Source organism: Osmerus eperlanus, chromosome 7 (assembly GCF_963692335.1).
Source record: "Osmerus eperlanus chromosome 7, fOsmEpe2.1, whole genome shotgun sequence".
In the NCBI taxonomy this organism is placed as follows: domain Eukaryota; kingdom Metazoa; phylum Chordata; class Actinopteri; order Osmeriformes; family Osmeridae; genus Osmerus; species Osmerus eperlanus.
In genome coordinates, this window is record NC_085024.1 from 1,959,575 (window position 1) to 1,971,981 (window position 12,407).

Here is a 12,407-nt window from a genome sequence, read left to right on the forward strand (position 1 = left end):
TTCCTTCTTCTAAATTTGGATAAAACCGAGGTTCAAATTTTCGGTCCTAAAAAATATAGAAATAAATTTTCCAATCTGACCTTAGACCTAGACGGCGTCAAAATCTCTCAAAGCCAGCTGGTAAAAAATTTAGGAGTCACAATGGACCCAGACCTTTCGTTTGAGTACCATATTAAGCAAATTACCAGAACTGCATTTTTCCATCTACGTAATATTGCCAAAATAAAAAAAATTCTCTCAAAGGATGATGCTGAAAAACTAATACATGCATTTGTTACGTCCCGATTGGACTATTGCAATGTGTTGTTCTCTGGCCTCCCAATTACCCACCTAAAAAATTTACAGCGGGTGCAAAATGCTGCTGCTAGACTATTGACCAGAACAAGAAAGTTTGATCACATAACATCTACTCTTGTCTCTCTACACTGGCTCCCTATCCAAGCCAGAGCTGACTTCAAAGTTCTACTACTAACCTACAAATCTCTGCATGGATTGGCACCACTGTACCTCTCCGGTCTCCTTGCACCCTATTGCCCCGCAAGGACACTTAGATCTCAAGATGCCGGCTATCTGGTGGTTCCCAAAATTAAGAAAAAAACTGCTGGAGGTAGGGCGTTCTCATATAGAGCACCTCTTCTCTGGAACAAATTACCTGTCTCAATTAAGGAGTCTGATACTGTTTCGACATTTAAAATTAGGTTAAAAACGTTATTGTTTAGTCAATTCTACGACTGTTAAAGGTAAGTATGTTACTAGTTGGAGGCAACGGGGGACGGGTTGTTTCCATCCTTATTCTATAAGTATAACTTATTTTAGAGTTCTCTTCCCCTGGAACAGATTTCATGTTCCAACCGAGGGGGGCTGTCGCTGTCTTGGTGTGTGGGGCTGCATCAAATACCCCTTTTTTGCTCTGTTAAATTGCTGCACCAGTCCACACTTGACCGGTGGGAATCTCATTCTATTATGACTGTAACTGTTAGCTGCTCTTGGCATTCTCTAATCCCTGCTCTCCTCTCTCTGTCCCCCCCCACATACATCCCTTGTGGTGTGGGGGGTTTGAGTTGTCAGCACCTGCCTGGTCGTCGGTCGGCCAGCGCTGGACCTGGTCGCGAGTCTCCCGGTCCTGTCCTACATCTATAAAGTTGAACAATGGATTTTGGTGTTTCAAAACCCATCGACACTGTATGACTATGTTTAGCCTGTGTTCTGCTCCTCTCTCTCACCAACCGTCTCTGGAGGAGGGGATCCCTCTCTGAATTGCTCCTCCCAAGGTTTCTTCCATTTTTTCTCCTGTTGAGAGTTTTTATGGGAGTTTTTCCTTGTCTTCCTTGAGGGTTTAGGTTGGTTGAGGGGCAGTTCTATGGGCGTATGTGAAGCCCTCTGTGACATGCTTGCGTGTAAAAAGGGCTATACAAATAAATTTGATTTGAGCTTAATAACACCAGACACAACATGCTAGCAGACACACTTTGTAGCACAATGGCGTGTGATGTTTTTATCCCCTTGTGGGCCGGCTGCAAGCAATAAAGATTTCTTAAACTTGTTCACCGACTGACTGTGCAATGCTTGATAGATTAATATTTCCCACAGGGTGGACACTGACATAAACTCACCCATTAGTGATCTGAGAATCTCTCTCCGTTTCTGCACCTTCATCAGCCTCTGTTGTGCTCTCTCTTCCTCTGCCCTCCTTCTCTGCTCTATCTTCTTCAGGATCTCTCTGTCCATCTCATAGTGGCCTCCTCTGTTTCCTGCCACCATCTCCTCCATCTGGCCCAGCAGCTCAGTGACCTGAGTGTCATCACCCCTGTTCTTATTGTTGAGGACATGATACCTGTTCCCACATTTCTCAACAAGCCACTGGAGGGCCTTCCCTTCTCTTTCAATGTGCTGCTCAATGGTTGTGTCTCCCAGACAGTCCCCACCAGTGAACAGCACTATAGTGTGACTCCAGACTATCTTACTGAAAAGCTGCAGGTGTCCCTCTACTGATCTTCTGTGTTCCTCTTGGAATGACACACCCAGATTGATGACCAGGAGGAGAGTGTGGGGTCCTGGAGGACACAGAGACACACTGTGTACTGTCTCCTGTTTAACGAGCTCAGTAGTGTTAACTACAAGGAGATTCTTCAACCATCCTGGAGTGTCAACCACAGTGACCTGCCTCCCTGCTACTTCTCCCTGTCTCTTCACACACTGAGTGGCTGTCCTCAGATCAAACTCCTCTCTGCCCAGGATGGTGTTTCCTGATGAACTCTTCCCTTCATATCTCCCCCCCAGCAGCACAATCCTCAGCTCTGAGAGATGGAGGGAGTCACCTGTCAGAGAGAGAGAGATAGGGAGAAAAAGATGCATGAGAGAGAAAGTGAGATTGGGAAACAGAACCTTGAGAGTAAAAGAGAGATTGCATTTTATTTATGTTGTTCCCAATGGTCTAAGTTTAAAGGTAGTGTTGAGGAAAGCATCTATACCACAGTAATAATGTCAGTTGTAGACATTTTCTCTGTTTATAACAGCACCATTCATTCTACAATGTGCTGGAAATACATTTGCAAAATATTGTTCAACAATAATTTAAATATAATGTTCTCATACTATAACTTGTCTCTGCATCGTCAGTAAACTGCAAATTACATAGCTTAATAACACCAGGACTCGGGGTGGACACTGAAATAAACTCACCCATTAGTGACCTGAGAGTCTCTCTCCGTTTCTGCACCTTCATCAGCCTCTGTTGTGCTCTCTCTTCCTCTGCCCTCCTTTTCTCCTCCATCTTCTCCAGGATCTCTCTGTCCATCTCATAGTGGCCTCCTCTGTTTCCTGCCACCATCTCCTCAATCTTGTCCAGCAGCTCAGTGACCTGAGTGTCATCACCCCTGTTCTTATTGTTGAGGACATGATACCTGTTCCCACATTTCTCAACAAGCCACTGGAGGGCCTTCCCTTCTCTCTCAATGTGCTGCTCAATGGTTGTGTCTCTCAGACAGTCCCCATTGGTGAACAGCACTATAGTGTGACTCCAGACTCTCTCACTGAGAAGCTGCAGGTGTTCCTCTACTGATCTTCTGTGCTCCTTTGTGAATGAGACATCCAGCCGTATGACCAGGAGGAGAGTGTGGGGTCCTGGAGGACACAGAGACACACTGTGTACTATCTCCTGTTTAACCAGCTCAGTAGTGTCCTCTACAGGGAGATTCCTCCACCATCCTGGAGTGTCAACCACAGTGACCTGCCTCCCAGCTACTTCTCCCTGTCTCTTCACACACTGAGCAGCTGTCCTCAGGTCAAACTCCTCTCTGCCCAGGATGGTGTTTCCTGATGAACTTTTCCCTGAAACTCTCCCCCCCAGCAGCACAATCCTCAGCTCTGAGAGATGGAGGGAGTCACCTGTCAGAGAGAGCGAGAGAGAGAGAGAGAGAGAGAGAGAGAGAGAGAGAGAGAGAGAGAGGAAATGATGGAAGAATGAGAGAGAAAATGACAGAGAAACAGAAAGTGGAGAGTGAAAGAGAGATTGCATTTTATATATGAAGTTCACAATAGTTTAAAGGTTGCGTTAAGGAAAGCGTCTATACCCCAGTAATAATGTGAGTTGTAGAAATGTTCTCTGTTTATAACAGCACCATTTATTCTACAATGTATTGGAAATACATGTTCACAATATCAACAATAATTGACATATAATTGGGTGTGCTTGTCAGGAATATTAATCTATCAAGCATTGCACAGTCAGTCGGTGAACAAGTTTATGAAAGCTTTATTGCTTGCGGCCGGCCCACAAGAAAACAAAAACATCACACGCCATTGTGCTACAAAGTTTGTCTGGTTCACAAGTCTTCAGGTAAGACCATTTATTGGTGAGAAGTCTCCTCCCCTGCATATCAGCTGTCAATAAGATCGATCCCAGAGACAGAGTGCGCGTGCACGTGGAAACTTACAGAGTTCTCCGACCCTAGGCTTGACCATATGATTCACTCAACACAGATACGGTTTATTGCACCTCTAGTATGATAATGTTCAACCTAGATCAGTTTGTTTACGTAAGCCTAGTGTCATCTATAGGTCATGTGGGGAGAGGGCTCTCTACTGACAAAGGAATGCTAGCACCAGTATTTTCAGAATATAACCTTACATTCTAAATTTCTCCGACAGTGCTTGCCTTTGGCAAGGACGCAACCTTTGTAATCTCACATATATATTTAGAAATAATAATAAATCCAAAATATTACTACATAGACAACGTCGGTGTCAAAATATTCGTCTTGGTAGCGATTGCTTGTATTGGGATTTACGTTCCGTTGCACGGTTTAGGCTTAATTTTTTTTTTGTGGCGAAAAGTGAAACTAACGGTGGCTAACTCTCTAGCCACAGTCACTAATGTCACTAACGTCAATAACGTCACGAACGCATGCGTGACTACCTATAGTACAACATCTTTGCTTGTGGCGTTTTTGCAGCTGTCTTGCTGTTTTAGGTAGCTAGTTAGCAGCTATCTGCCAGAAGTTAACGAGTTGCTATGCTTATGTTCTGCAAGCTGTACATGTACCCAGAAACTCTGCCTTACAGTTAGTGACTGTGGCTAGCTAGTTAGGAACTGTTAGCTTCACTTTTCGCCACAAAAACGTAAATTAAGCCTAAACTAAATTTAATTAAGCCTGAAATGTGCAACGGAACGTAAAATCTATTACAAGCAACACAATCGTGACCAAGGCGAACATTTTGACACCAACGTTGTCTAGGTAGTGCAAACATTTACGGAGTATTAGGGGTGGGAAAATAAATTATAATAAATAAATATATATGTGAGATAACAATAGGTTGTGTTGACAAAATCTAGCACACCTAATTATTGATCAGATAGCACCATGTAATTCATTATTTTTACACCTAAGATGGTGCAATGAAACCTTCGTATGTAACCGAACAAATGCTAACATGATTTTCTTCCAGTTCATGGTGAAGTAACGTGTTTTAGGACTAAAACACTGGAATGAAGAAGTTTACCTGAAGCCATTGTTGATAGTCAGCAGCTTGTCTCCTCTCTTTACTCCTGAAGAGAACAGAGAAGGTCAAAAACAAGTATTACATTTGCCAAGATAAGCCAAGTTACCGTGGTGCCACTCCAACCTGCTCGTGTACTTGGAATACATGTCACAGTATCTGCTAAGATCAGGCATCTTGTACTGTGTTTATATTTATTGTTGCCATTAATCTGGTTAACTATTACATTGTTAATCAATGCCTGCACGAAACAGTCAAAGCCTTGCAGACGAAGGCAAGGTGTTTTTCTGTGAAGTGAAAGAGAAAGACACTTCAACTTGTTCAACTTGTTCAACTTGTTCAACTTCTGTCTATAGACCGAAGTTTAAGCGAGGACAGTAGTTTTTAACTTCTGTGGAAATACAGTTGTCTCTCAACAAATGTGTTCAACTTTTAATAGCCAATTCCCCAAATATGTCAACTACTGCAAACATTTATCATTCGGAAGGAATAAATCTCAAGGCATGTAAACCAGTCAGTCTAAGGTGATTTCTGATCATCTAAGACCATTTTACTTCAATGGTACAATGTAATATTTTAAAAGAAAATGTCATGCATTAGTTTGTGTGATTTAAATAGTCATTTATTATCACACGCATGGCATGTCAAGGCAAACAATTACACTGCACTGAACTGTTAGAGGTACAGCGATAATAACAAAAGATCCAAAGTGATTGTGCACGTGAACAAATGATCCACATCTTCAATGGTAAACCTAGCAGTCACATGAAAAATGAACGAAAGACCCTCTTACCTGACCTCTCTGGGGTCCTAAGCAGCATTCTGCTGAGGGGCCCTCTTACCTGACCTCTCTGGGGTCCTAAGCAGCATTCTGCTGAGGGGCCCTCTTCCCTGACCTCTCTGGGGTCCTAAGCAGCATTCTGCTCAGGGGCCCTCTTACCTGACCTCTCTGGGGTCCTAAGCAGCATTCTGCTGAGGGGCCCTCTTACCTGACCTCTCTGGGGTCCTAAGCAGCATTCTGCTGAGGGGCCCTCTTACCTGACCTCTCTGGGGTCCTAAGCAGCATTCTGCTGAGGGGCCCTCCTACCTGACCTCTCTGGGGTCCTAAGCAGCATTCTGCTGAGGGGCCCTCTTACCTGACCTCTCTGGGGTCCTAAGCAGCATTCTGCTGAGGGGCCCTCTTACCTGACCTCTCTGGGGTCCTAAGCAGCATTCTGCTGAGGGGCCCTCTTACCTGACCTCTCTGGGGTCCTAAGCAGCATTCTGCTGAGGGGCCCTCTTACCTGACCTCTCTGGGGTCCTAAGCAGCATTCTGCTGAGGGGCCCTCTTACCTGACCACTCTGGGGTCCTAAGCAGCATTCTGCTCAGGGGCCCTCTTACCTGACCTCTCTGGGGTCCTAAGCAGCATTCTGCTGAGGGGCCCTCTTACCTGACCTCTCTGGGGCCCTAAGCAGCATTCTGCTCAGGGGCCCTCTTCCCTGACCTCTCTGGGGTCCTAAGCAGCATTCTGCTCTGGGGCCCTCTTACCTGACCTCTCTGGGGTCCTAAGCAGCATTCTGCTCAGGGGCCCTCTTACCTGACCTCTCTGGGGTCCTAAGCAGCATTCTGCTGAGGGGCCCTCTTACCTGACCTCTCTGGTGCCCTAAGCAGCATTCTGCTCTGGGGCCCTCTTACCTGCCCCGTAAGCCATGGAAACCATTTGCCACACAATCACACCCGACACCCCAGTGCTCTCATTACAAACCTCCCTCCTTTCAGAGGTAGCAGGTTCAAATCTCAAATCTCAGGCTCAAATCTCCCCCTTTACTGTATGTTGATTTGGATAAATACCAGTATTTAAGAACCATGTGAGAGACACCCTTGAAACCAACCTGAGAGAGAGCGAGAGAGAGACAGTTAGAGAGAGAGAGAGAGAGAGAGAGAGAGAGAGAGAGAGAGAGAGAGAAAGAGAGAGGCGGGTGTGTGTGGCGTGTGTATGCAGAGAGATAAAGAGAGAGAGATGGACAGAGACAGAGGGAGAGAGAGGCAGGCATGTTTGAGATGGATGAGTAGACCAAGAGAGAGTGTAAAGGCGGACATTCAAGCGGCACTGTGTAGATCTGAGTAGTCAAGAGATGTGGGTTTATTACAATTTATTTTGCTTATACAGATCATGATTTAACAAAGTACTTTGTGATCAGTCATAACGAAGGAGGTGCTAGCCACAGGTCGTTCGCCAGAGTGATGAAGAACAATCATAAAACCCTGCCTTATATAAACTTTAGATCAAATGATTCCTCTGAACTCTGTTGATTGGTCAGCACTGCTCAGTGACAGTTTGAAACAATACATCTCTGGTGACAGTTTGACTTCATATCAAGTTCCCACGGTTCTTTAATGTGGCCTCTCTCCCCAAACCAGTAGATAGTAAAACCACAGGGGTTCACCAGTCAAATTGTCAACTGTCCTTTGTGTGGGCACTTCAAACAAGTATTTGATTAACCCCACCCAATGCAACAGGAAGGGTCAGAGCAGCAGATCACAATAACAATACAGTTGAATCCACATTGTCTCCAGACCAGCCGTTTCTTCCCCCCAGGTGTCATAAACTGCAAATGGCATCTCTACCAAATGGAGTTGACTCTTCTTAGACTTACGTTCCTCATATATGAAACACACACATTATAACTGTATTCCAAAATGTCCACGACAAGAGTCAGAAGGGGAGGGACTGTCAGAGCTGCTGGTAGAGGTGTTCATACTGGGAAACATCACCAAATCTAACTGCAATATCAACATTGGATTAGATTCTATTATTTAACACATTATCACTTTCAACAACCTAACCTCAAGAGACATAGTATATATATATATAGATAGTAAAAAAAAAAAAACATTATTTCCATTCATCTAAGATAAATCAATTGGCAAAACTTTAAGTAAACATTTGTAAGAACATGGCAACAAATCAATTTAGGTTTTTAATGAGAATGTCTATTTGTACGTATGCCAGCTTAAAACAGCATGAAAAGAGTAAAGACCATTTAAAGATTATATTATACATTTTCTTTATGGTGCCAACAATATAGTTCCAATATAGTTTTGAAAAAAAAATATTTGTTAGTATACTCAAATTAATATTTCAAGTATCTGTATTTAAATTGTACATACAGTATATTCACTTCTAGGCTGAAAAAGTGGTGTTGTACACTCATCCTAGGTCTGACACTGTTCTCTGAATGTTTTATTTGAAGCCAAGAGTTTTGTATAAAGCAGGGTCATAATTACCCAACATAGTTTTCATCACAAAACATGAGGGAGATCCTTTCCTCAGGACCATGTCAATAGTGACCTGTGCTCTGGTCTTCCTTACTGCCTCCATCTTCACTGCCTCCATCTTCACTGCTTTCACCTTCACTGCCTCCACCTTCACTGCCTCCATCTCAGCATCGTTGATCACTCCCTCCTGCAGAAGTCCATCCAGCAGATCATCCAGGACAGGCATCTTCACGCGCTCCACAAACGCCAGTCTTGCAGAACGCAGCTGCTTTTCTGCAAAGCCAGTCCGAGTATGCTCAGATCTCAGGTCAGACCAGCTACTACCACCTCCCCTCTCTGTATAGAAACACAGCAGGTCAGACCAGCTACTACCACCTCCCCACTCTGTATAGAAACACAGCAGGTCAGACAAGCTACTACCACCTCCCCTCTCTGTAGAGAAACACAGCAGGTCAGACCAGCTACTACCACCTCCCCTCTCTGTATAGAAACACAGCAGGTCAGACCAGCTATCACCTCCCCTCTCTGTATAAAAACACAGCAGGTCAGACCAGCTACTACCACCTCCCCTCTCTGTAGAGAAACACAGCAGGTCAGACCAGCTACTACCACCTCCCCTCTCTGTAGAGAAACACAGCAGGTCAGACCAGCTACTACCACCTCCCCTCTCTGTATAAAAACACAGCAGGTCAGACCAGCTACTACCACCTCCCCTCTCTGTAGAGAAACACAGCAGGTCAGACCAGCTACTACCACCTCCCCTCTCTGTAGAGAAACACAGCAGGTCAGACCAGCTACTACCACCTCCCCTCTCTGTAGAGAAACACAGCAGGTCAGACCAGCTACTACCACCTCCCCTCTCTGTAGAGAAACACAGCAGGTCAGACCAGCTACTACCACCTCCCCTCTCTGTATAGAAACACAGCAGGTCAGACCAGCTACTACCACCTCCCCACTCTGTATAGAAATACAGCAGGTCAGACCAGCTACTACCACCTCCCCACTCTGTAGAGAAACACAGCAGGTCAGACCAGCTACTACCACCTCCCCTCTCTGTAGAGAAACACAGCAGGTCAGACCAGCTACTACCACCTCCCCTCTCTGTAGAGAAACACAGCAGGTCAGACCAGCTACTAACACCTCCCCTCTCTGTATAAAAACACAGCAGGTCAGACCAGCTACTACCACCTCCCCTCTCTGTAGAGAAACACAGCAGGTCAGACCAGCTACTACCACCTCCCCTCTCTGTAGAGAAACACAGCAGGTCAGACCAGCTACTACCACCTCCCCTCTCTGTAGAGAAACACAGCAGGTCAGACCAGCTACTACCACCTCCCCTCTCTGTAGAGAAACACAGCAGGTCAGACCAGCTACTACCACCTCCCCTCTCTGTATAGAAACACAGCAGGTCAGACCAGCTACTACCACCTCCCCACTCTGTATAGAAATACAGCAGGTCAGACCAGCTACTACCACCTCCCCACTTTGTAGAGAAACACAGCAGGTCAGACCAGCTACTACCACCTCCCCACTCTGTAGAGAAACACAGCAGGTCAGACCAGCTACTACCACCTCCTCACTCTGTAGAGTGTATCCGATTTTTCAGTTCTCTCATTTTTGTTTGAAAATCTACAAAAATCTTCTTCTCATGAACCATTGCTCCAATAGACTTGAATCATGGACTATCATGTGTAAAATACATGCCTTCCTGTAGAATGATAGGGAATAATGAATTAAATACAAACTGGCTGCATGGTATGCATTTATGTACATTTCCATATGGTCTCAACTATAGCTGGCCAGTAATGTCATTGTCCCCAGATCAATATCAAGATCTTCACAAATCAAATAAAATGTGTTGCCTACAAGTAAAGAAAAATTGGGTCAAAAAGATTTATAAAGCCATGTAGAGATTTTCAAGTAAGGCGTATTTTTGTAAATACGGTACAGTGATGATACTCCACGTGCTGCTAAACTACACAAAATATTGCTAACCATGGGTTATTCACGTGGTATCAATAGTGATTTCAATGCAGGCTTGCTTCCCAGCAGCAGCTAGCCTGGCTTTAACCTGCTGCTATGGTTGAAGAGTGCAGTTAGCTAGTTTGCTAAGAAATCACAATATTTAAATTCTCAATTAATTGAACTGAAACGATCTGAAACAGGTCTGACAGCTGTGGCCTGAATAAAGAAACATCCTTTAAAAACACCTTACATTTATTGGAGGTTTTTATTAAAAACATACATACAAAGTTATACAAAGTGTATCCCCGTATAGGATTGTATCCAATTATACATCTTTATCTATCCAGAATCAGAATTAGAAACCGGTTTATAGCCATGTATGTTTTCACATAAGGAATGTAATTTACCCTTATATAACTTTCGGATTTACACATTCATTTGTATGATATTGACATGTTGTTTTGATTATAAAACATAATAGTAAAAAAAAAAAAACATTATTTCCATTCATCTAAGATAAATCAATTGGCAAAACTTTAAGTAAACATTTGTAAGAACATGGCAACAAATCAATTTAGGTTTTTAATGAGAATGTCTATTTGTACGTATGCCAGCTTAAAACAGCATGAAAAGAGTAAAGACCTTTTAAAGATTATATTATACATTTTCTTTATGATGCCAACAATATAGTTCCAATATAGTTTTGAAAAAAAAATATTTGTTAGTATACTCAAATTAATATTTCATGTATCTGTATTTAAATTGTACATACAGTATATTCACTTCTAGGCTGAAAAAGTGGTGTTGTACACTCATCCTAGGTCTGACACTGTTCTCTGAATGTTTTATTTGAAGCCAAGAGTTTTGTATAAAGCAGGGTCATAATTACCCAACATAGTTTTCATCACAAAACATGAGGGAGATCCTTTCCTCAGGACCATGTCAATAGTGACCTGTGCTCTGGTCTTCCTTACTGCCTCCATCTTCACTGCCTCCATCTTCACTGCTTTCACCTTCACTGCCTCCACCTTCACTGCCTCCATCTCAGCATCGTTGATCACTCCCTCCTGCAGAAGTTATCCAGCAGATCATCCAGGACAGGCATCTTCACGCGCTCCACAAACGCCAGTCTTGCAGAACGCAGCTGCTTTTCTGCAAAGCCAGTCCGAGTATGCTCAGATCTCAGGTCAGACCAGCTACTACCACCTCCCCTCTCTGTATAGAAACACAGCAGGTCAGACCAGCTACTACCACCTCCCCACTCTGTAGAGAAACACAGCAGGTCAGACCAGCTACTACCACCTCCCCTCTCTGTATAGAAACACAGCAGGTCAGACCAGCTACTACCACCTCCCCACTCTGTAGAGAAACACAGCAGGTCAGACCAGCTACTACCACCTCCCCTCTCTGTATAGAAACACAGCAGGTCAGACCAGCTACTACCACCTCCCCTCTCTGTAGAGAAACACAGCAGGTCAGACCAGCTCCTACCACCTCCCCACTCTGTAGAGAAACACAGCAGGTCAGACCAGCTCCTACCACCTCCCCACTCTGTAGAGAAACACAGCAGGTCAGACCAGCTACTGGGCTGGGGTGCGTTTCCCGAAAGCGTCGTAAGCCTAAGTTGATCGTAGAATCCATCGTAGGACGAAACTTCGTATCTCTTGAAAGTGCATAGATTAGCCTACTCCTTACGAGCATGTTTGGGAAACGCACGTAAGAAATATCGATGGTTTCGTTTTTTGCTCGATCGTTGCTACGATCCATCGTTATCGGGAAACGCAGCCCTGGTTAGCTTCCTACTCAGGGACCACATCTATGGAACATAAAACTGACTGAAGGACAGACATACAGGCAGGTAAAGTATCTAGACAGACAGCAGGTAGGCAGACAGACAGACAGGCATCCTACTCTCTGTTCTTCGCAGCGATCCAGCCTCAGATCCAGCCTCAGATATCCAACCAGAATCCTCGTCTGTCTCAGCTCTCCTGTCTCCACTCACTGCACAACAACAACAACAACATACAAATAACTAAACAAGGTCCAGTATTACACAGTGTAACATCCACGGAGAGTCAAGGCCATCCTGGTGCCCTCAGCACCAGGGACACCAGGCTCTGCATGGACAGGTCATGGAGGGACAGCAGGCTCTGCATGGACAGGTCATGGAGGGACAGCAGGCTCT

General features: G+C 44.5%; 1 protein-coding gene across 1 annotated transcript in view; it reads right to left on the reverse strand.

The window, feature by feature from the left end:
* The window catches only part of LOC134024063 (uncharacterized), a 54,565-nt gene extending 52,306 nt beyond the window's left edge, over positions 1-2,259 (reverse strand). The window contains exon 1 of the mRNA XM_062466465.1: positions 1,614-2,259. Coding sequence (XP_062322449.1) covers positions 1,614-1,770 — 157 coding nt within the window. The 5' untranslated portion in view covers positions 1,771-2,259. The remainder of the gene's footprint in view (positions 1-1,613) is intronic.
* Between the last annotated feature and the right edge of the window lie 10,148 nt (positions 2,260-12,407).